At 45.9% G+C, this 25,937-nt stretch overlaps 1 protein-coding gene across 5 annotated transcripts in view; it reads right to left on the reverse strand.

The window, feature by feature from the left end:
- TRIM55 (tripartite motif containing 55) overlaps window positions 1-25,937 on the reverse strand; it is a 604,973-nt gene that overhangs the window by 390,085 nt on the left and 188,951 nt on the right. For all 5 annotated transcript variants that reach the window (XM_085605523.1, XM_085605520.1, XM_085605521.1 and 2 more), the window contains exon 3: window positions 10,954-11,122. In XM_085605523.1, coding sequence (XP_085461649.1) covers window positions 10,954-11,122 — 169 coding nt within the window. The remainder of the gene's footprint in view (window positions 1-10,953; window positions 11,123-25,937) is intronic.

Raw genomic sequence — 25,937 nt, forward strand, 5'->3', positions numbered from 1 at the left:
CCTGGTGACGAACGCCGCCAAGACCCTCAGCAGGGAACAACAGGGCCGCCTTTATGACGTTGGGGATAAGGCAGGGAAACTCCTGGCGTGGTTGGACAGGAAAGAACGGGTCAATAGAGTGGTGCCAGAGTTGATTGGAGAGGGGGGAGAGGCGATTGTGGAACCTGAGGGGATTGTGGAGTGTTTCGCGGAGCACTTTCATAGGGTTTATTCCTCTGTGTCGGACAGGCCGCCCGAGGACTCGTCTGATCTCCTCCGTGATATCGAGTTGCCCTGCCTCTCTGACATAGATAGGGACGATTTGGATGGTGACATCACGATTGACGAGGTGGCGGGGGCGATTCGCGCGTTGAACTCGGGTAAGGCCTCTGGACCGAATGGACTGCCGATCGACCTGTACAAATTGTTCCCGGATAGGGTCGCCCCTCACCTGCGCGCCATGTTTTTGGAGGCGCGGGGGGATGGGATCCTTCCGTTGGATCAGCGGCTGGCGTCGATCGTGGTCATACATAAAGAGGGTAAACCCCGAGATAGATGCGCCTCCTATCGGCCCATTTCACTCCTCAACGCTGAGCCGAAAATTCTGGCCAAACTCCTGGCTACCCGTTTGATTAGGGTACTTGGCGATTTGGTCCATCCGGACCAATCTGGATTTATCCCGCACCGAAACACAGCATTGAACCTTAGGCGGCTACATGGCGTCATCGCCAGGGCGGACACGCTGCGTGAACCGGCTGTTGTGGCATCTCTTGATGCCACGATGGCCTTTGACACGGTGGAGTGGGCATATTTATGGGCCGTGCTGGCCAAGTTTGGTTTCGGTCGCGGGTTTGTGAGTTGGGTTCGGTTGCTGTACGAGGGGCCTCTAGCGAATGTTGTGGTGAATGGTCGGGCATCTACTCCGTTTCAGCTTGGTAGGGGTACTCGGCAGGGCTGCCCCCTGTCGCCTCTGTTGTTTGCCCTCGCCCTCGAACCGTTGGCTGCGTGGATACGTTGGCACCCGGATATACGGGGCCTTCGGTGGTCGCCTGATCACGAGGACCGTATTTCGCTTTATGCCGATGATATCCTGCTGTATCTTGCCTCACCTAAGAAGTCACTTATAGTGGTCTGTGACGTACTCGCATCGTTCGGCAGGAACTCGGGGCTTGTGATTAATTGGGGCAAATCGTACTTGTACGTTCTTAGTGGCGAGGTCCCACCGATCCCTAGAACATGTTCGATACAGGTTGCCCAGCAGGGCTTCGTGTATTTGGGGATTTTTATATCCATGGATCCTGCTGTGCGCTATGAGAGGAATCTGCTCCCCCCCTTGGCACGCTTGAGGCGAGATGTTGAAGGTTGGCGGAGGCTGCCGCTCTCCCTTGTTGGGCGTGCGGCCCTGTTCAAAATGATGTCTCTTCCCCGTTTCCTCTACGCCCTCCAGAACACCTTGGACTGGGTACCGGCCAAATACTTTCGGGAGGTCGAAGGCCTCCAACGGACGTTGCTGTGGGATGGGCGGCCGCGAATAGCTATCTCAAAGTTGACGCTCCCATGGTACGATGGGGGCATTGCGCTCCCGGACATCCGACGGTACTATTGGGCCACGCAGCTGAGCGCTATCAACCACGGGTTTTATGGCCCTGCCCTCAGCCCTGGGTATGCCATGGATAGGTGGCTGCTGCGCGGCGGCAACTACTACAGGGCGTTGTATTCGCGGTCCTTAGACTCGTCCCTCACGGGGCCCACAGGTGTGGCGGTGCGCGTATGGAAGATGGCGACCGACTCGCTGGGCTGGAAGGATAGGCTAACCCTCGCTACCCCATTGTTTGAATCGGAAAGATTGGGAAGACTCTGGCATACGAAGGGCTTTGACAAGTGGGATCTGATAGGTATATCCAAGGTGGGAGATGTGCTGCATAAGGGGAGGGTGAAGTCCTTCGAGGAGTTGCAGACTGAGTTTGAGCTAGGGCCCTCAGAGTATTTTAGGTATATCCAGTTGCGTCACGCCCTCCGATCAGTCCTCGTGGAGGGTGAGAAGGTGCCGGAGTCCTCTCCCCTTGAGGACCGAGTCCTTGATGGCCATATGCCCGAGAGCACGATTTCGCTTATATATAAGAAGTTGATAAACGTCCGGGCAGACTTGCTATTGGGGCTGAGAGAACAGTGGACCAGGGATGGCCTTGAGTTGGATAATGAGGACTGGCAGTCAGCGGTTTCTTCGCCTAAGGAGGTTGCGATCCCGTCACGTCTGAGGCTGGTACAGCTTAAAATACTGCACCGGGTGTATGTGACGGGGCCAAGGCTGGTCCACATGGGATTCTCGGAGGACGGCCTGTGCAGAAGGGGATGTGGTATGGTGGGTACTTTCCTGCACATCATTTGGGAATGTGGTGTCATTGTGGAATTCTGGAGGAGAGTCCATGCAGTTATGGGGGAGGTGACGGGCATTGTAGTACAGCCGGAGGCGCGGTGCTGCCTCCTGAACGTCTGGGGACCCTCTGACCTCGATGAGGCGCAGACCCAATGGGTGACTCTGGGTAACATGGTAGCTAAAAGGGATATCGCGCGATTATGGGGCTCCTCGGGACCCCCTACACTGACCGCGTGGAAGGAGAACATGGATTGGAGCATGTTTAGGGAGAAGACGGTCTACTGCTCTAGAGGTCGCCCCCGGAAGTGGCATGCCATCTGGGGGCGGTGGAACCAATACAGGGGGGGAATATGTCTTGCCCCGGAACTGGAACCTCCCGAGGAACAGCTTTCCCCTTGATCTACTTTCCAGCACAGTTTGGTTTTAGTAACCGTTCTGGGCCTCTGCTGTTCCCCTTCTTCCTCCGCACACAGTCTTATACTTAGTAGATGAGTGGGGTCCGGCCTCCCCTGGGGGCTTTCGCCATGGGCTTTCAATGTTCTGCCTTGCTGGGGTTTGTTGTGTGTTTTTTCTGTGTTTATTTAAAATCGGACCTTTGCATTACTCTTTGAACTGTATTGGGGACACATCACTGTAGCTAACTTGCAATGCTGCCGAACCTTCGGGCTGTCGGCTGAATAGCTGTGTCCTGAATTTCGAAATAAAGGTTTTCCAAAACAAAAAAAAAACAAAACAAAAAAAAAACAAAAAAACAGGCGGTAGAAAGAAAGGGAGCCTTCATAAAAAGCTGGCATAAAATTAGAGCTGCTGAAATAGGGCCTTTGAATAACTTATCTCTGGGTAGAGCTGCTCCGCACTGGAAAATTGTCAGTCAACATGTACCTTCAGGAATCCATCAAAACTCTAGGCTTGAAAGACGCCTGGAACATCTCAATGGGTCACTCGTTTTTTTAAAAACTAGTAAAAAAGACAACAAGATTAATATCATCCATAGACGACAAGAATGCACTGTTCAAATGTGCTCACGGCTGGGCTGTGCTCAACAAATATAATGTCCTTAAACCCCAACCCTATCTTAAGGCACGAACAAAGATTGCCACTAAGGAAAAATTCTTAAGACTCCGGTTGGGAGTTGGCTTAATCAATCCACTCTTACCACCTTGGGAAAGAAGAGGAGGTGACCAGCTTTGCCATCTGTGCACCTGTGGCATGGAGAATATTATTGTCATATTAAATGTATCTGCAAGAATCTAAAGGACATACAGAATTCCTTGTTGAAACCAATCTTTAACCAGCATTTAGTCAGGTCTTGTAGACAAGCGGTGATGCTGTGCTTTAATCCAACTTTAGTACAGCTAAATTGCCGTCTTGCAAACTTTTTTTCGATCTAACTGAACAAAGGCTGAAAAATCTATCTTCAGCTGTTACGCACTAAATCCGTATATGGCCTTGGCTCCCCTAAATCTTGCCCTGTAATGCTACATCAAGGTAAAGAAGTTGCTGCAGCAATCCAGGAGAGATATTACCAATCTTTTGAGGGAATTAGCAAAAATGAAGGATTAATTGAGTCAGACAAAAATGGTGATATGTGTTTCTTGTAACTGAGTTCGCAGGTGAGTTGAAGGAAATGTTGCTATCAAAAATTAAATCTAGATTGAAAACCTTGAGGACTGACGTTGATGGAGGACCCATAGTATTAGATCAAAGTTAAAGATGGAGGTGAAGGTGAAGGGTCGATGGGAAACAGAAGTGCTAGATTGTTAACATTTGAGAATCGGCTCTTTTGCTTTAATAGAACTTTACTGTAGTCTTGAATAGCACAAAGCCCAACCGGAACATTTATTGTTAAATGTCAGTTGTGAAAAGGGGTGAATACAGTCAAATGCTGCAAAACATAGGACACTTTGTAAATTCCTCTGAGGCGGAAAGCCGGAGGACGGTACTTTCGTTTATTTTTAAAAATTACTTGTATTCTTGTGTTTTGGCCATTTTAACCTCACCTGCACTGAAAAGCGCTGCCCTCACGCGCCTAGCAGACCCTCTGAGGCACTCCTGAGACAGCGGCAACCAGCGCTGAGACAGGATTCCACAAACACACCGCCATCGCGATTCGAAGGCGAGCCACGCCCCCTGCGAGGCCACGCCCACCCAGGATCCCTTATAAACGCTGATCGCAGCGCAACAAACATCACTTTGTAAATTCCTCTGAGGCGGAAAGCCGGAGGACGGTACTTTCGTTTATTTTTAAAAATTACTTGTATTCTTGTGTTTTGGCCATCTTAACCTCACCTGCACTGAAAAGCGCTGCCCTCACGCGCCTAGCAGACCCTCTGAGGCACTCCTGAGACAGCGGCAACCAGCGCTGAGACAGGATTCCACAAACACACCGCCATCGCGATTCGAAGGCGAGCCACGCCCCCTGCGAGGCCACGCCCACCCAGGATCCCTTATAAACGCTGATCACAGCGCAACAAACATCACTTTGTAAATTCCTCTGAGGCGGAAAGCCGGAGGACGGTACTTTCGTTTATTTTTAAAAATTACTTGTATTCTTGTGTTTTGGCCATTTTAACCTCACCTGCACTGAAAAGCGCTGCCCTCACGCGCCTAGCAGACCCTCTGAGGCACTCCTGAGACAGCGGCAACCAGCGCTGTGACAGGATTCCACAAACACACCGCCATCGCGATTCGAAGGCGAGCCACGCCCCCTGCGAGGCCACGCCCACCCAGGATCCCTTATAAACGCTGATCGCAGCGCAACAAACATCACTTTGTAAATTCCTCTGAGGCGGAAAGCCGGAGGACGGTACTTTCGTTTATTTTTAAAAATTACTTGTATTCTTGTGTTTTGGCCATTTTAACCTCACCTGCACTGAAAAGCGCTGCCCTCACGCGCCTAGCAGACCCTCTGAGGCACTCCTGAGACAGCGGCAACCAGCGCTGAGACAGGATTCCACAAACACACCGCCATCGCGATTCGAAGGCGAGCCACGCCCCCTGCGAGGCCACGCCCACCCAGGATCCCTTATAAACGCTGATCGCAGCGCAACAAACATCACTTTGTAAATTCCTCTGAGGCGGAAAGCCGGAGGACGGTACTTTCGTTTATTTTTAAAAATTACTTGTATTCTTGTGTTTTGGCCATTTTAACCTCACCTGCACTGAAAAGCGCTGCCCTCACGCGCCTAGCAGACCCTCTGAGGCACTCCTGAGACAGCGGCAACCAGCGCTGAGACAGGATTCCACAAACACACCGCCATCGCGATTCGAAGGCGAGCCACGCCCCCTGTGAGGCCACGCCCACCCAGGATCCCTTATAAACGCTGATCGCAGCGCAACAAACATCACTTTGTAAATTCCTCTGAGGCGGAAAGCCGGAGGACGGTACTTTCGTTTATTTTTAAAAATTACTTGTATTCTTGTGTTTTGGCCATTTTAACCTCACCTGCACTGAAAAGCGCTGCCCTCACGCGCCTAGCAGACCCTCTGAGTCACTCCTGAGACAGCGGCAACCAGCGCTGAGACAGGATTCCACAAACACACCGCCATCGCGATTCGAAGGCGAGCCACGCCCCCTGCGAGGCCACGCCCACAACATTGCCATAAATGTGTCGGCCACACAAGCGCAGCGGACGAGCGCAGCGGGAGCGCCGTTTGCGTGCCGAAGGCGCGCTTAAGGCAAGTTCGTCTGCGCTCGTCCGCGCCTCGGCAGCGCCCGGTGCGCCACCCGCGGCCTCGATCCCCCCGTCCACCAGTAGCTCTCCACACTTGACGCGTGAGGCTCTACTCCTCCTTAGAGACTTCGCTCATGAAGGACAATTGTCCTTCCAAGACTCCGCCTATCCTCTGCACGATTTTGCGCGCAAAGGCTTATTCACTGGTGGCTTGCTGAATGTCAGGTCCCTGCCCAAACACGCTCACGAAATCGCCCAGCTCATAGATAATCATCATCTTGATGCTTTATTCCTGACGGAAACTTGGACCCACTCTGACTGCAATATAGAACTGGACTGGGCTTGCCCACAAGACTTCAAAATCCTGCATCTCCCACGACCTAAGGGGCGGGGCGGTGGTGTCGGTGTAATCTATAGAGCGTCCTGGTCAGCAAAAACTATTGCTATGGACCCAGTGGTCGGGACCGAAATACTTGGCCTTTCCATCGACTGTCACCTTGGTACTACCTTTACGGCGGTGATCTGCTACCGCCCGCCGGGAGCTTTTAATTCTACTCAGCAGCAGTCGCTCCTCACCACCCTCACTAATATGGCTACCTCTCACAACAACCTGATTGTTTTGGGCGATTTCAACCTTTGGCCCAACGGCAGCCTCGATTCTGCACTCAACAATCTCCTACTCTCCTGTGAAGGAATGGGACTTTCCCAGCTAGTGAACAAACCCACACACGTAGCAGGGCACCAGCTCGATTTAATCTTCTCCTCCCCCCAGCTAGCACTTCTGAGCGACATTCTGCCAATGTGCTGGACTGACCATGCACTCATCAAATTTCATATAGTAGGTAGCAGGTCTTGCAGACCGGCATTCCACGGCCATGTACCCCCGTACAGAGACTGGAAGGCTCTGGACAAACTCAGACTGAATGGCCCAGTATTTGAAGTGGAAGACAGTTTCTCCATTACTCAACCAGTTGAGGCCAATTATCTATCCCTTTGTACAAGGATTTCCAGCACCTCGGAACGCCTCGTCCCTCTGAAAAAGGGCAAACCACAGAGACGAGCGCCGGCCCCATGGTTTGATGACTCCTTAAGAGCTCTCAAACTAGCATGCAGACAAGCAGAGAGAAAATGGAGGCAGGGTTACTCTGACACTCACAAAACCCTCTGGAAAGTAAACCTCCGGGAGTATAAAACTGCCATCGCCCAAAATAAGGCTAAACATTACTGCTCCATCATCACCAACGCCACGAACAGCTCAAAAAGTATTTTTCAAATACTCAAAAACCTAACCAATCCGGACTGTGTCACCTCTACACAGCCTCCTACCCAAGCCCTCTGCGACAACCTTGCAGTGTTTTTCATTAATAAAATAAACACCATTATTCACAACCTGAAAACACCTCCCTCTTCAGAAACTTCTAACACGCAGAGACCAGACACCAGCTCGCGAAACTTGTCGTCTCCAGGCTCTGTCCTCTTGGCTAGACTGTGGGAATTTCCTCCAATCCCGGCCTTCGAGTTTGAAAGACTTGCGCTTGGTATCACCTCGGGTTCTCCACTCGACCCCCTACCTCCAAAAATCTGGAAAAATTTTGGTAATGAACTTTTTGATACCATGCGCCTAATATGCAACCAGTCTTTGCATAGTGGCTTTGTCCCAACCCCTTGGAAACAGGCACTAATCACCCCTCTCTTGAAGAAACCCTCCCTGAGCCCAGACTGTCTTTCCAACTACCGACCCATCTCTCTGCTGCCTTTCCCAGCGAAGGTCGCCGAACGATGGGTCAGTTCGTGCCTGTCCGCCCACCTAGAACAAAACAACCTTCTTGACGATCACCAGTTCGGGTTCCGTCCTGCCCACGGCACCGAAACAGCAGTCTTAACTGCCATGGAGGATCTTCGCATGCGTGCAGACAGGGGCCAGCCAGTGGCATTGATACTGTTGGACCTGTCTGCCGCATTCGACACGGTCAACCATGGTAGGCTGCTGCAGAGACTTGGTGAAGTGGGAGTGGAAGGCACTGCATTGCTCTGGTTTCACTCCTACCTTCGGGACAGAAGACAGGCTGTCTCCCTTCCCCCTTTTCAATCCGCCTTTGCACCAGTACCCCAGGGAGTCCCTCAGGGCTCCTCCATCAGCCCCATCCTTTTTAATGTGTACCTCATCCCGCTAATCAAACTGATCCTATCCTTTGGGGTCAAAACAATAAATTACGCGGATGACACACAGCTCATCCTCTCGTGGGAAGGTGAAGATGCCATTCCTTTTTCCACCTTCCACGACTGCCTAAGAGAGACGGCTGGATGGCTACACAGAAACTCCCTCCAGTTCAACTCCGCTAAAACGGAGGTCCTGTTTTGCTCAGGCACTAAGATACCCCGTCAGTTTCCGAATGAATTTTGGCCTCCGGAGTTTAGAGACAAACCTCTGCCAGTTCCTTCGGTGCGCAACCTGGGAGCCATGCTGAACAACAAATTAAGTATGGAAACCCAGGTGATGAAAACTGTGGGGATCTGCACAGCCCTGCTTCGATCACTGCGGAAAATCATGCCTCTTCTCCCGGCACAAGCCAGGGCGTCGATAGTCAGGTGCACGATACTCAGTCGCCTTGACTATTGCAACGCCCTGCTCCTGGAGTCTCCAGTCACGATGATGGACCGACTACAGCGAATTCAGTCTGCCGCCGCCAAGCTGGCTCTTGGCTGGACGAGGAGGGCCTCGGCCACAGCGGCTCTGGCTGAGCTACACTGGCTACCCTTAAAACAACGAGTGGCCTTCAAGTCCCTCTGCATTGTTTTTAAGGCTCTGCATGGACTTGGACCCAAACCTCTGCAAGCCCTGTTTCTGTGGTACACTCCTGCCAGAGACCTGCGTTCATCCTCTGCCTGTCTGGTAAAGGTGCCCAGATTCAACAGAACCAGAACAGGGGGCAGATCCTTCAGTGTTGCAGCGGCCAAGCTGTGGAACAGCCTGCCCACTGACATACGTCAGATATCACAGCTTCTTCCATTCAGGAGACGTATCAAGACCTGGCTCTTCCCCAAATAAATTGTCCGTCTGACTGTTCTCCCGGTTATCCGTTAACAGAGTAATTTTCCAGCGCCAGGAAGCCTGCAAGGTGTCAGTCGCGCTTTACAAATTCTCAAAATAAATAATAATAAAATAGATAGTCTCTTGTGAAGTTTGAATCTAACACTTAACACCATAGAAGTACAGAAGCTGTGAACTTTCAAGTCATTATTTATTACTGAAGGATTGATGGAAACTGTAGAGATTAGAGACATTTTTAAAGATATATTTTTTGAAGCATTAAGGTAATATCTTGGAAGACAGCATATGGAGTTTGGGAGGGAGGATGCGCTCTATTCTTTTTCACTGCAGTTAAAGTTGCCATAACCCCAGCACCATCAACAATATCTAATTGACTGGCTAGCAGAAGACTGAATGAATTACTTTAACCTTGCCCAATGTATGCCGTACCTCCTCCAGTGACCTCGAGGCCTTAATTCAATGTTCTCTAAAACTGTATCCAGTTCTCACTGCCCTTCCCCTGATGCACTTTAGCTGCCTAGCCAAGTCTGCCAAACCTTTGACATCTGCTCTCAAACCATGTACTGAATGCTCTCTTACCCTTGATGCAGCATAAAATCTGATCTTGCGTTACACGACACTTAAAACCTATCTCGACAATAAAGCATAAGTGTGCACTTTGCACAAGTCCAGAATAATGACACAGAAACTGAGAAAAATGGATCAACCAGCACTGTAAAAGCATGCTTGACTAGCTAGAAACAGTAGGATTAATCAACTAGTGAAATAAAAATGTTTAAGTCACCAATTCCCTTACATTCATTAACAGAGATGTCATAAAATGTGAGCATTGCTATTGACTTCATTGCAGAGTGTCCTAACAAACTCAACTATGGTGCAATTCTTAAACTTAATGTATTAGATGTTTGGAAATTTTCAGGATAAGTGCTTATTATGACAAAGAACATTTGTGTGCAAGAACAATTTTATTATAAAGTTTTTTTTATTATTTTACATGTTGCTACTTTCTGAAATAGTGGGAGTAGGCCAGACTTGCAGTTGAACATTTCCTTGTAATCATTACTGACATTACAAAATGCTTATATATGATATGTGTGATTTATGTCATGCTTAAACTTAATTTGTTTATTATACTAAAATTTGAAATGTTGAATTTAAAAACATTGAGATGTCTTTCTCTACTTAAGCTGCATTATTTCATAGTCTTTTGCAATGGACTTTGACACGTTTCTCAAAATGTTGCTTTATTTGTTCTTGGTTCATGCGATATTCATTTTAGACAACAAAGACTGTTCTTTTACCCCTTTGTGTGTGACTGGTGGGAAAGTGACTTTTCCCCTATATTCATGGAAAGTAGCAAGATGAACAAGCTCGTTGTCAACTAACCTGTTAGGATGGAAGGACATTCGTTTCTCATAATATTTGTGAGAAAATATGCTAGAGTAACAATTTGTACCTGGAAAGAAGGAAGGATGATCACATGACCATTAGACCATTGAGGCCTGATCATCGATGTGATGATGACAAATATGAACTTTATAATGGTCATCATTGGGTAGCTGACAGTTGGACATACTGTTTCCTCACCCCCCACTACGAGAGAGAAAGGTCCACCAGGGACCAGAACCACTGAGGTGAACTATTGAATCTGAGTAGAAATCCTACCTGTATGGGCCCAGTAGGAGTGTTAAGGTTATGTTCGTAAGTGCATTGGACTTCCACTGCAACACCCTCTGCTTCCGCTCTCTAGCCCTGATCTTAATGGGCTCTAACCCCTGGCTGTTCACTAGCCTTTACCTGGAATGGGGGTAACTGTTATTGAACTACTTGACTCCTACTGGAAAACCACAAGCAAAGTCCTTAATGCTTACCTTTTGTCCTTGGAAAACTTGTGAAAGTGGTGCAACCTGACAGTCCTTGTGCACACCAAATACTTTGCACATGGAACACGTTGGCACTTCACAGTTCAAACAATAAATGTTGATTTTTTCATCTTCATGCTCTTCACACATAGGCTGTTCCGATGATTTCCTTTCAGGTCTGTAAAAAAAACAATAGTACCAACATAAATAAATGCCACAATTTATATGGTTGGTTAACCATTTAGTCCATAATTAGTTGACAATGTTTACATTCACCAAACAGTGCTAACATTCTCATTTAAGGAACATGCATTTTAATTCGAACATAAGGCAAAAAGTACCATTCAAACCCTTTTGCAGATTTAATTGGCTATCAGGAAATCTTCAGACAATATTTCATAGAAGTATATGCAATGCTATAGACTGCATCTGGAACCAGGTATTTATCAATGTCCTTCATCAGCCTTCAAGTGACATTGTGAGGTTTCAAAAAGCCAAGATGGACAGAAGCTGTCATAAAGTTTCTGCCCCTCCTTTCAGGAAAGAATCAAATCTAAAATGAATGAATATTTGTCTTTCATTATATTTGTCAAGGACTGAATGCTGAGAAGGTCTGTTGAATTGCCTTCTTGATTGCTCGAGGAAAGGGTGACTCCTTCTACGAGCCACAGTGGCACCCTGAGCTTAACTGTGCACGTCAAAGGTGTCAAGTGTGTACTTATGAGAGACCCAAATAGGAGGAAGAAAACACACAGTAAAAAATCTCTTTGGTAAAATTGTAGCTCTTGAATATAGGTGAAGAATAATGTAGCGATGATTAGCAATAGACCAAGACCCCCTGACATCAGGAAGAATGAAGAGTCAAGCAAGAAGAATCCCGAAGAAATTCACCAAAATCTCCATCTTTAAGGATCAAAAATCCGTGATAAAAATAGGACATATAGCGACGAACACAACCAAAACATAGGTGAATGAATGCATTGTGCTGCATTCATCACTTTTAGATACATCCTTACATATGATTTCAACAAGTACTGACATCACCGGAAAACCTTTATTCCGTAGTGGATAAAGTGTCTCGGATAGGTTTCCCTGCATACACAACCACCTTGGAAAGGGTACATTCTATGGCTTGCCCATGTCTCATTACAGAAACTCATGGTGTGGGCACACATAGAAGAAGCCCAAGCTTGGCATCCTTTGTTCTGTGTGGTAGTCCGCTGCTCTGCAGCCCAGCGCTCCATACATTTCATGGAATACCTCTCCGAGAGACCGCAACTGTGGAAATGGCAGTACATGGACTGCAGTCATGTAACTTTAAATAAACTCTTAACACTGTTGCATTCTTGATACAGATGTAACAGTATTAATCTTTTTTTGTTCCAATTCAGGACACTGAGTTCTTTCTTTGAAGTCAATTAGGGTGAGAGCAATTCACATTTCCATTGATGTCTTCTCTGACGACCAAATAAGCCTACAAATGATATATCTCCATTCTGATGAAGGTCCATTTGAAGCAACCTCTTTGGGCTGAAACAATTGTAAACTCTATTATTGACTGCCGATTACACACAAGTTATTTTAAAATATATTCACAACTGAAGTTGATTCATGGAGACCGGCAGAAAAATGCTCCCTCAGGATGTGCCTGCTGCCGCAGGAACACAGGATCAACATTTCATACACAGAAAGAATTGCAAGGGGCAAAAAGAAAAATATATTCTTAATAAATGTATTGTCCAAGAGAAACATTGCTTCTTCAGGGCCTATTTAACAGTTCCGGTAGTCCAGTAAATCACTCAATTCATATTTTCTTAGAAGGATTCCCTAATAGTAGTGATGTACTCAAGTTTCAAATTAAAGGCAGTTCTAGTATAACGAGAGAGTACCGGCATAGTGTCATTCCATGATCAATGTATCAGCAGAGACGTTTTCAGGCATGGGCTAGTGGGCTCTGGCCCAGGGCCCCAGCTCTTCAGGGCCCCCCTGATAGAGCCAGCTCCATTCTGCAGAGTCTTGCCATGATGAACTTGAATAATTCTTAAACTTATTATTTTAAATATCATTTTCCTTTAATGTATTTTTTATGTGGGTGATGTGTGAGAGGCTATTACAGACATTTTGCAGAGAAGTGTTGTGTTTATGATACATGCAAAACCCATGAAAATAGTTTCTTTTAGATCACAGTAGGACCTCAAATATGAGAAATTGGAGGGTGTCACCGAGATTATTTGCAGTAATTTTAGTGAGATGCTGCTGGGTTACAATATTGAAAACACACATCACTTTCCTTGAATATTAGATAAAAATACAGCTAGAAATTAGATTCTTTCGACTGTGCACTGTCAGTGATCTGGCCAAAGAGGGCATGGAAGCGCTGAAATTAAGTTAAGAATTTAAAGCTGTTCCAAACAGGGGTCCCAAATAAGTTTGGCCCTGAGCCCCTGAAATCCTTAAGATGTCCCTGTGTATCAGCCACAATTGTGTGCCCTCTTTTGAATATAACTTTCTCCTGACACTGCTGCCCTCCTTTCCATTATCACTGTTGGTCTGGTTCATCTATGCCGGGTGCTGCAGATCAACTGAGAGTCGAAGTAGACATAATATGCTTGCAAAAAGAGAGGCACCACAATATTGTTGTCAGAATATTGTGTCCTAAATATATCCCTTTACCGTTAACAATATAAAATACACAGCCAGTGGAATAATATGTTTGGAGCCCATATTTGGGACTGGAAATGTATGTGGGGTGATATTCCCACATGCAATCCTTATGCAGTACTCTCTTGGATATCCTCCTACATTTTTGAGGGAGAAGATGAATATTTACGTTACTCTAAACAAAAGCTTACATTTTTAGGACCGGCACATGAAAAGCTGTTTCCGACGCGAATGGAAAAATAAGTGCTTTTGAGCATGAAATCTAACAGTATCTGATCGTTTTAAATTTGAGGGTGGGGTAGATCAGCTTCACTTAACCAGCGCACAAATAATGAATGCCTTACAGATAAAAAGCCAGGCTCAATATTCACAGCGACGAATCAATGGCTGAATACTTCAGAGCGTTTAGAGAGGGCTGTTAACGGGGAAGGTCACAGATGACAGAGCATGACTGATGCCACCGCGCATTGTGTATAATGACATCTATATGGTAATGGCCTAAAGGCGCTGGCTGCGTGCAAATATCTCACCTTTAAAGTTTAAACCCAGTAAAGCAAGCGGAATTCTCTTACAGTCAGCCTCTCAATTTCATTATATAAACTGTATTTATGAGATTGTTGCCGAGGTTAATGCACACTGAAGATGACGCAGACTCCAAAATGATCTATCGGAACACAGGACACAAGCAGATCTCCCTCATTCTGCCTCTCCACATCCCTGTGTGTAGCCCTTGTACTCATAAAGCAAAAGAATGACAAAGAAAGCTCAAAGTGAAAAATCATATTTTCTGTAGGGCATTGTGAACTAACGTGCGTGAAGTAAGGGGCGATTGAGGAAAGCTAACATGGCAACGTTTTTTAGGTCTCGCCTGAGCCAGCGCATGCGCTGGCTCAGGCGAGACATTTAGTAAGTGCGTTTTCAAAGTGCTACCCACCGGCTTTTGCTGGCCTAAAGCTTGCGTTCACACGAGCATGAACGTGCACAGCTGCCAGCTTTCAGCACCCGAGGCGCCATCTGGAGCGTGATTGCTTTCACTTTTGGCTGTGCTGGCGCGCACCACTCCGTGTTTGCCGGCACGCGCGCACACCCCTACTTTCACTTTTGCCGTCTTTTTTTTTTTAACTTCTCGCTCTTCAAATGCAAAGCACCTTGAAGAGATCTTGTTTCCTACCTGATACAGTGTACACCAAAATTGTGTTCTTCCTGCAAAATACATTTTGTTTTCTTTATCTAAAAATGTTTGGTCATGTTTTTATTTATCCCCTCTGTGCGCAAAGGCCTGTTTGACGAATTCTGAATTAAATGGAAAAGGTCTGGTACACCTTTAGATTCTGTAAACTATCTGCCCTTCTCACGCCTATGCACCACATATTAGACACCGCTGACGCGTTATACTTTGCATACCGCTTAACTCCTGAGAGTCTGTGTACTATGCGCCATGGCAGCGTGTTTACATTCTGTGCACTACTCGACATCGCTTTAAATCGTACGGTCAATCTCTGCCAGTGCCCTTCGCTTGTGATTTACACCCTTTCTATTCTATACGGTATCTGCCACATTACATTCTGCTCGTGCCCAAATTCAATTTGGTTAATTTGCGGGCTATATTCTCATATCAGACCCACCGCATGCCCTATTGTCAGTTAAGGTTTTTTTGGGTCTTGGCTGAAATCGCTGCCCCAGGGATTTATTATCCGCTTTCTAACCAGGAAAGGACTTTGCGTTCCCACCTGTAATAAGAGATTTGCTGTCTGGCAGGTTTGTACCCAAGTGGAACAAAGAAGTGATGTGAGCTGTTCGTGCCCAGAGGGAGAAGCTCACTTACGGGAGGTATTTGGGGTTTGTGTCACTATCTCTGTTAGAATCCTTCCTAGCTGCTTGAACACGCTCCCAACCCAGACATCCCTGCCACATTAAGGCTTGAGCATTGAATTCTGCCATAAATACAGTCTGTCCGGGGACCGGCGCCAGAACACACGTACCGAGCGATTATAGAGTTCACACGCTGCAGCTACCAGTGCACACATAATACACAGCGAGTGAAGCGCACACAGCCCTCATTGTCCCTCGGTTAAAGGGCTGCCCAGTAATTGGAAAATACAATCACTGCCAATGAGTGCAGTAATAGACCAATACGTGCATTGTCCAGTGACTGCAGTGGACGCCTACTGCTTTATGAGTAAAGTACACGTGCTGCCCAGTGACTAAAGTGTACCCCCAAGACTCAGTGCAAGGGGTGCACAGGAATTATCAATGATTGTAGTGTGCGTGCAGTGCTCCGTGAATGTAGCATCCGCTCACTGCTAATTTATTCACAGTTAATTAAAACCATTCAAATATATTTCATCCTTACATAGTGAACGGCATATGTTAGAACATCTATTTCATTCTGCAAAGCATAATCGGTCCGTGCATTTGGAAACCACATTAATGTGTTTTACAAATCTGCTGATTAAAATGCCGTCTGAGCTACTAAAACACATAACAAGCATTGGCAAAGCCATAGATCGCTCCTATTTCAGAGCTATTGGCTTTGCCAATGCCTTTTAGCCATATTGTAGAGCAGCGTGGCTGCTGTGCAGCAGGGCTAAAAAATATTTTTTAAAAGCGCTATATACGTTATGAAAAATATTAATATCATGCAAGAAGATTTCAAAATAATTTTAAGCCATGCTTCGTAGCAGCTACGCTGCTCTACGACATGGCTAAACAAGCATTGGCATAGCCAATAGGTCTGTCCTTTGGGACCTTATAAGTGTTTAACCATGCAACAGTTAATATTATTGCACCAAGGATATTGTGCTGCTTAACTAAATACTTATAAGGTCCCAAAAGCGAGACCTATTGGCTATGCCAATGCTTGTTTTCATTGCTCTGGGGTAATGGATTTTGAAACAGGATTTGTGGCATCAAGCTCCACCATTATCTGTCTCTGAGGGTTGTATACAGATACAGTTAAAGGTAAAATGTCTTCACGAGGGCAAGCTCTGCAGGTTTATATGATAGAGTTCGAAAAGCAATGTAGGAAAGTGGGATATTAGTAGGTGGGGGTATACACCCTCAGCTAGTACTAATACCACAGTCACTAATTGGTCCATTCAGCTCTCAGTAAACTCGATATTTGGTAGCCTCGCAAACGAGCAGTCAGGCTTAACTTCAGGAACAGGCATGTGTAAAGCCTTTAATATCACCAAAACAGTAAATAAGTAAAATGCAGGCGAAGTAATCTGTCTCCAAGAGACTTGGGATACGGATAACACCCTGTGTATAGATGGATATAAAAGCTTTTTTGCGTCTGCTGTACCGTCTAATATGGGGAGGGCTAAGGGGGGGTTGGTTACCTTGATTTCAGCTAGCATCTCTGGCTCGCTGACTCAACTTGACACAGGCTCATGCAATTGTCTGGCAGTTCAAATTTCCCTCAACGGGGGCAGTAATTTTTTAATTGTTAATTTTTATAATTCTTATTACAGAGACACCACGGTTGATCATCTCACCGCATTAAATTGTTTTTTGGTTAAATTTAAGGAGGAAACTGAGATAATTTGTCCCATCATTATCATGGGCGATTTTAATATCCACAGATGTCCAGAGAAATGTCCTTTGACGGATCCCCTAGGCCCAATAGAATCACGGGAGGCCCATTTTGAGCACTCACCTCAGGGTGCTCTTTTGGAAATAATCCTTGCTGACCATGGCTTGCTACTCCCCGCCATGGTGGATGAGAATACCCCAACATTCAAAGGGAACGGGAAATACTCTGTGATTGATTATATTTTCATCAGTACAGTACTGAGGAACAGGACTATGGAATATTCAGCAGCCTGGACATATTTCAGCGACCATAATCCTGTGGTCCTCATTCTGTCTGATCTCTTTTCACAACCTGTTACGGCCCCTGATAGAACGGACAAATCACACATTCGCCCCACAGATCAGGATCGCAGGATCAGATGGAACAAAGTTATTCCTGATGATTTTTTTGCTAATTTGAAAAAGAAGGTTGGCCCTGAGTTGACCATGTGCCTTGACCCAGAAGCAGGGAACGTGGAAGTACTAGGGGCGTATTCCGTAATCTGCTCCCAGATCTCAGCAGATCTTCGGTGTCCAGTCAAAACAATGGACAAGGCAGAGTTAGGTTGGTTTGACAAAAACTGTTCACTGGCCAACAGAAAGCTGAGGGCGGCCTTGAGCAGTAACCCTTTGAATCGGTCTAACATAGCCCAACTCAGGAAAGAATATACTAAAACCCTGGCAACCAGGAAAAAGGAGATCCGGGAGGACGCGTGGGAAGAACTTTCTTCCGTTGACGTCCAAAGTTCTGGTCTGTCGTCAATAAACCCTTCTTTCGTGATCCCTGTAATAATCAATTAGATTGCGGCATTGGGGTACACCAGTGGTACTCTCACTTCAAGTCAGTCTACGAAGTGGGTATGAATGGTGGATCGAATCCCCCTCTTCCCACTGTGAAACAATATACTTTATTCATAACCAAGGGCGAGGTGGTTGAGGCCATCGGCAAGATGACGAGCAATAAGGCTCCAGGACCCGATGGCGTCCCATCGGACCTTTTTAAATCAGATATTGAGACTTGGTCCACAGTTTTAACGAATATTTTTAACAGGGTCTGTGTCGCAGGCATTCCGGACACTTGGTCCGAGTCCGTGATCATACCTATTTTTAAAAAGGGTAATAGAGGGGACCCTTGTTGCTACCGCCCTATCTCACTCATTGATTCCGCAGTAAAAGTCCTGGGGCGAGTAGTCTTGGGTAAATTAACAGAATGGTTGGAGGATACCAACACCCTTTCGTGCCTACAATATGGGTTTCGTAAGGGCCGGGGCACTATAGACCAAAGCTTGAATCTTTACCTTTTAATAGGTAAATACACCATAGCTAAGAAAGGGACGTTATACCTTGCCTTTATGGACTTATCCTCGGCTTTTGACCGAGTGAACCGGTCGAAACTGTGGGAACTCCTTCTCAAGCAGGGAGTAGATGAAAACCTTGTCTATTTCTTAGCAGATCTTCATAGAGATCTCTCTGCTACTGTTAGATTCGACCGATTGGGCAACTGCACTGGCAGGATCGGAATCTCGAATGGTGTCAGGCAGGGCTGTATCCTAGCCCCCCTGCTTTTTACACTTTATATCAACGACCTAGCCACTGCCTTAACTGAGACTTGTAAGGATATTCCTAGGGCAGGGAAGTACCATATTCCAGCATTATTATATGCAGACGATGCTGCACTGTTAGCGCGTACAGCAGTAGGGCTTCAAAGTCTTTTAGACACATTTGCTGATTTTATGAAAAGACTTGATTTAAGCGTGAATTTCGCCAAATCTCATGTTATGACTGTAGGTTGTAAACCCAAGAAAACCAAGACTATGCTTTTTGAGGGCCACGTCTTATCTAGAATCACCAGTTTTCCATACCTGGGGGTTATTTTTGATGATAAGTCATCTTGGGTCCCTCAATTAGCTGCAAAACGAAACGCCTTTGCCAGATCAATCATAGGTGTGTTGGACTTTGCTCGCAAACTGGGGGTGAAACCCATGCAAGCTATATTGAACATTTATGCAGCTAAATGTATCTCTATAGCTATGTATGGTGCGGACCTGTGGGGATTTAAAAATGTGAAGGAACTTCAGGTCGTAGAGGACAAGTTCCTAAAATCCATTCTATCACTAACCCAGGCAACCTCTGGTTACATTGTACATCAAGAATGTGGGGTTGGTTATTTAACTGACCAGATAGCACTAGCCCCCCTATTAAAATGGTTATCAATCTGGCAAAATCCGGAACTTGAGCTAAATCGTGACATTATAATAGATTGCTTATCGCTCGAGTTCGGAAAGGCTATTCCTTGGTTGCGCTATGTTAAGAACCTAAGTGACGAAATAGGTCGCCCAGACATATTTGATAATCCTAACAATTTATCAAAGGGAGACTTTAAATGGGTAAAAGATACACACAAGCTTAGAACTACTTTAGCTAGAGAAGAAAAGAAAGGAGTTAACAAAACCCACAGTAAAGGCCCATCAGTTATTAATAACTACAGGCAGCATAGAACCCTACTTGATCATAGTGAATAGCATGAATCATCGCTTTTTATTGACAAGGTTTAGACTGAACAAATACCATCTTTTGCTCACTGATTCTGTTGGTTGGATGAAGGACAGGGACCTGGAGATCTGTTCTTGCGACAGATTCTCCCTCAAGGATACTGCTCACTTTCTTTTCCTTTGTAAACATTTGTCCCATCTCCGCAAAAAGTTCATCATCCCACTTATTAAGAACAAAGGATTTAGACAAGTCAAACCTGCTCTTTTGTATCTCCAGCTGCTAGGTACTACTTGGGAGATTTTTAATATAGCAAATTTTTGGGCTATTGCGATGAGATTAAGGAAAAAAATCAAGTGGACATAGTGTTGTTTAAAATTAATTGTGAATTTTGATTAAACTTGACCTAGTCTTATTTTAAGTAGTGTTTTAAAACCATGTGTAAATGCTTATTTTAAATGTTATTTATTGTATATATATGTGATGTTTTGCACTTTTATGGTTCTTGATATGAGCCGAATAAAGTAATTTTGACTGACTGACTGAAGTAAAATGCAGAACACAATAAAAATTCAACACCAGTTTATAAAAATAAAGAATGTTTTTATCTTTAAAATGCCACCAAAACAAAAAACGAAATGTAGGGAACAGGAGATATGTTTTTTTAAAGATTAAATAAAAAATTGTGCATTCTAGCGCCAAAAAGCATAAAGCGACACTCGCAGCTATCTGGTCATGCTGGATCAGGACAAGGTCAGAAAACGGGTTGAATAGGCTCAGAGCTAAGTCCTGGCCAAACGTTTACCTTAAGACTTAGTTTTTTCTTGGAGATTTCTCTTGAAGATGAGTCCTCAGGTCCCACAGATAACTGCGTAATCCCCTCGTGCCTGCAAAAAATGAATGTGACTTGGTGTAACATTGCGATGGCCGACGGAAAAGGAGCAGCCTCTGGCCTCTCCCTGGGGAAGGGGCACTCCCGTGGCAAGGGACGCTCCCAGGGCAGGGGATCGCTTCTGGCGTGGTTCCCTGTGATGCCCTGCTGCCATGCCTCTGCCCAAGTTTGCAGAAGCTTGGGAGTGAAGGTATCGGATGGAGGGTGTTTCCTGAGTGAGCCCTCCAAGGGACTGGGAATTGCTGCAGAGCCGTGCAATCTGGGTCTTATCTCAACAACGACTGCAGTAGCTGGGGTCAACCAAGGTCCTCAGGGGGATTGCGGTGGCTGAGAGGGGATCGAGCTCTCCCTGTGTCCACTGTGTCCGTGAGGTGGCACAGATGTTGCGTCTAGGGGTGAGTCCGCCACCCCCCCACTCCCCTACCCCTGGGAGATGCCAACGATCTCCACCCTCGCTCCGGACCCTGCCCTGAGCACGTAGCCGACCAACTTACCAGGGCATCTAAAACATCCTTTATATGGTCCCTGCTTTTTATAACAAAGCACCCTACCCTTGGGGCACCTAGTGCAGACCTTAGGTATGACTTATAAGTCGTAAAAAGATAGTTGTGGATTTTGGAAGTACTTTTAATTCAAAAGTCGAATTTGGGCAAAGTTTTATTTTAAAACTAGGCTGCAAGGCAGGCCTGGCTTTAAAATGAGACCAAACACCACATCACTGCATTAAGTCCACTGGGGTCTCTGAACGTACATACAGGTAGGTTGCATTTGCATTTGCCAAATAGAATTTTACCAATTACCACATACTTTAAGAGGACACAGCACTGGCCCAGGCCCTGGTTCGCAAAGCCCAGGCATTTTTTAGAGTCTGAAACCACCAGCATCAGTCAACAAATGGGGCTGATCAGGGCAGGGCTCTACCTGAGAGGACATACCTAATATGCTACCTGTGTTTGAAATCGGGACAGACCCCAGAGCCTTACTGCGTTGCATTGGTTAGATTGAAAGGGCACATAACCAGTTAATGTCCGTTGGCAGTGGCGTAATGGAAAATGTGTGCCACCCCCCACAGAATTGTAGTAGTGGCCTGTGTCAGAGGAGATTGGTGGGGCAGGGGGGAGGAGACATTGACGACAATGAATAAAAGCGAAAAAAGAAGTTTTAGTGCACATGTCTGTTTGGCTGGCCTCAGATCGGCCGGCCAAACCGACATGCACACTGATAGCAGTGCATACCACTCCCCGTCAGTGCCTGTCATCCCCCTTGCCCTGACCCCAAGACTCGGCCGGGAAACAAAATAAAATGATAATAAACCCGGGTTTATTATTGTTTTATTTTTATTGTATTTTTTACGCTGCTGGCAGGGGGAGGTGGTGTTCCTCCACCAGAGCGGAGGAGCCGCCGCTGCAGAATGGGAAGAGGGGCACTTGAGTCTCCCATATCTCATAGATATTGATTGACTTTGTGCCGGAATGTAGCAACCTTGTCGGATTTAGGGGACCACTGAAGGCCCCCCAACCCCATGGGTGCAGGGGCTTGTGTTACGCCCCTGTCTGGCGTTTCTCCTAATAACAAAACTTACGAGAAGTCTTCATGGACGCTTACTTTAAAGTAAGCTGTGGAATCCTGCCCCAATATTAATAGCAAAGTTCAAAGGACTGGCCCATGAAACAGGACACCAACTTACTATCACCCTGTGAATCATTTATATGTTCAATCCCCAGATTTATTGATATCATTTCCTGTCAATTTGTAATGAAATGCAAAACAGCATCCTTGTTTTTGTGAAATGTAATTCATTTGTGAACCAGTAAGCAAACATTGGCACAGATAATTGTGTCAGAGTGTTTCCAAGCAGTTGCAAGTCTTAAAGTACAAATACCGTTAATGACAGGAGCATTCACCACAGCAACACACATATGCATATAGGACCCCCATCAGAAAATTATCTCTCCAAGGGTTTTGCGTTGCCACCCTTTCTGTTGTACATTAGTTCATGTAGACATCTCAGCAATAGTCACCATAGATATAGCTATTTTGTGTGATTGGATTGGATTTTAACCACAATGATATGCTGGTGATTCCAAAATCTGCCTTCAACACTTTACCGACCAGACAATGTGCCTGATGAGATGCATTTCCTTGGTTAAAAAGTAGATTGCTAGGTTCTGCTTCATACGAAACTCTGAAAAAACAACGAAATTGTTGTATCTCATAAAAAACAAATGATCTTATCTAACTGTCTTTTTATGTTGGAGGTGACAATCACCACACAAATGGCTCAGTAAAATTCTATGGTTTCATTTGGCTGCCACAGGCAACCAGATCACTTGAAGTTGGCCAATCCTGCTGAAAGCCCCAGTGTGAATCTGCCATTCACTATCGGTCTCCAATTTCCAGGCCGCAGCCCAGACCCCAAGCTGTTAATGCACTCATAATCCACCTTCAGGCCTCCCAAGTGGCAATTTAGGCATCAGTAAATCTTCCAAAACTACACACCTAGGATAATTGAAGGCTTTACCAAGTGTGTCAGGGTCACCTCCAGCAGGCAGGTTTAAAGTGCAGGTTGAGATAACCAAATGGCTGTATGAATTAGGGGCCCTCTTCATGCAAAACTGGTCCCATTCACCAGCTTATGAGGCAGCTTCATATCTGGGGAAAATGAAAGGTGAGAACACTCTTTGGCCACAAAAAACACATATGGCGATATGGAGGTGGTCCGCCCTCAATCAAGAGCTTTTATACAGGGCTGTGTTAAGGGAGTGGCAGCTGTGGCATTTTTCCTATGACCCTTGCTGCTTGTAAGGGCCCCACAGGCAGGGCCGGACTGGTCGTAGCAGGCATTGGGTGTTTCCCCAGGAGACTGGAAGGGTGACGGCCAGTTTTGCAGTGGTGAGGGCCAGTTTTGTTACTAGGGGCCTATTGGGTAGGGGTGGGCGGAATTTGCGAAATTCACTTTTGCAAACTATCGCGAAAATGTTAAAAATCTCCGCAAACATGCGGACATTTTTTTCCCGCCCGTTCGCGGTATTTTCTGCGTGATCGCGGCTCACCAACTTACCCATGCGGTTGCTCACGGACGCGAGATCAAAATCATCTCATACTCTCGCGGTGCATGATTGCGAGAAGAAAGACGTGATCACGCGACGAATGACGTGATCGCGTAACAAATGACGTTAATGTGGGCGCGAACTGTCGCTACCAACAATCCAACATCTCATGGAGAACGCGACTGGATCGGGAAAACTTGTCGGCGAACGCGGGGATTCAGGTAAGGCGACCGTGCGCACGCGAGAAATGTATTTTTTTAGAGCGCGAGAAAGAAAAAAAATTCCGATAAGATGCGGATTGCGGAAATTTTGAAATTTTTGCGCTCTCCGCGGAACGCGAAAATGTCAAATTATCGCAATTTCCGCGAGCGGAACGGAATTTTAGCCCAGGCCTACTATTGGGCAGACGTGCTTCAATATCGGCCCCCAGTAACAAAAGCAGCAGTGCTTCACACCTGCACCCCTCCATTCCTTCCACGGGGGCTGGTCCGACAAAATTGCCTCGACTGCTTTGGGTTCCCATTCTGGCCCACCCAAAGGTGTGAAATTATTTTACAGACAAGGGCAGCTAGAGGTAACCATTAAAAAAAGCACATTGATTGCAGCACAGCACTGACCTGCTTAATTCTGTAGTGTAATTATAATAGGGCTCCAAGTCAGCTGAAATATATTTCGCAGGGATGTCAGTGGCAAAGTATTGAGTGTGTGTTATATTATCAAAAGAGTATCAGCAACTTACCACAGACTCAGGTAAGTTATACTCATCTTACCTGGCCGATCCCTGGGGATATAACAGGCTCCCAGACCAGTCACAACTCACCTGCCAGGGAGAACGGTGCGCAGAACAGGTTCACTGAGGGCAGGGACCCTTGATGCTGTGAGTAATTGGCTTACGGGCCTCGCTTCACCCTGACTGTCACCTTACATGAGACCCGTTTCAAACACACTGAGTCTGTGGTAAGTTGCTGATACCTTTTTGATAATATAACACGCACTTAGTACTTCGATGTCTTTTAAAAAATATTTTGAATGTCATGGGCATCTGACAACGTGTTGGGTTTTTATAACATAGGAATGATGGTGAGTCTCAATGCTTTCACGGTGCACTGGATGTAACGGAATAGAGATTAGTCTGAAATTTAGACACACTTTTAGAAACACCAAACTATGGTATTACTATCTACATATGATTAATGCTAACACAGTAAAAGCCATGTTAATGCTGTTAGCGGCACCTGGAAGTCAGGAGCGCAGAATATGTGTATGCTGGCATCCTACATTAATAGTCAGATATAAGGCCGTAAAAACACACCTACAGAGCAAATACAGTTATGCAGATAATGTCTAAAAGAAACTTGGTGTGTCTTTTCTCTCCACAGGTACTTCCAAAATATGGCAAGTGCATCACTTTTTACCTGCATGCATAAGCTTACCTTTGCATGCCACGCATTTTCTGTAAAATCGTTACTGAGGTAAGCCAATGGGGGAGCTACTTTCACTTTCTCCGCCTTGCCCAGGACCTAAGTTAGGCCAACAGAGTAGGGCAGAAATATGTTGGCGTTTTAAACACTAGGGTCATAGAACTACAACATCCTGCTTGCCCCATGTATTTACAGTTGTAATCTTCCCATCCCCCCACGAATAAAGGAATACCTTGGGGTAGATGAGGATTTTTATTCATTAGTATATAAACCCCTAAAAAACAAATAATTCTTCAGAGCTCCATGGAATACGGTCAAACCCACTCTGACCTTCAGGATTCAGGGTGAACCCGATGATGAAACATGCCACTACTAGAGTGGGTGAGGGTTGTATAAAAAAAGGTTTTCCTTTTTTCCACCACTGAGTACTGTGGAGTCGGGTGTAATTTAATCTCCTTATCACACTGCCACCTTAGAGGAGGATACCACATAGGTCATTGGATATTTAATAGGGTGTACGTATCCCCTTACTTTTCATATACAAACAGTCCTCTTTACCCTTCTGGGTCCAGGAGTCCCACTCCTGCTCCCAAGTGATAAGGCAGTGGCAAAGTACAACAAGGGCCTACAGTATATTTTGCCCAACACTCCCCACAAGCTTCTGACTGAACATGCTTCAACAATAAACTCCCTAACAACCCTGATATCATCTCCAAGTCTGTCTACCAGCCAATTTGCGTTCTTCCAAACATCCAGCAACAAATTGAGCTCTTCCCCGACTTACCATGCTTACTACTGGTGTATGAACTTTCCACCTGCAATGCACTTATAACGTCATTATGTCTCTGCTTCTAACAATTCTTGCAATCAGTCTTATTGTAAATTGTGTTGATTGATGCTGAAAAG

The sequence above is a fragment of the Triturus cristatus genome, chromosome 5_1, assembly GCF_964204655.1.
Source record: "Triturus cristatus chromosome 5_1, aTriCri1.1, whole genome shotgun sequence".
NCBI lineage: Eukaryota > Metazoa > Chordata > Amphibia > Caudata > Salamandridae > Triturus > Triturus cristatus.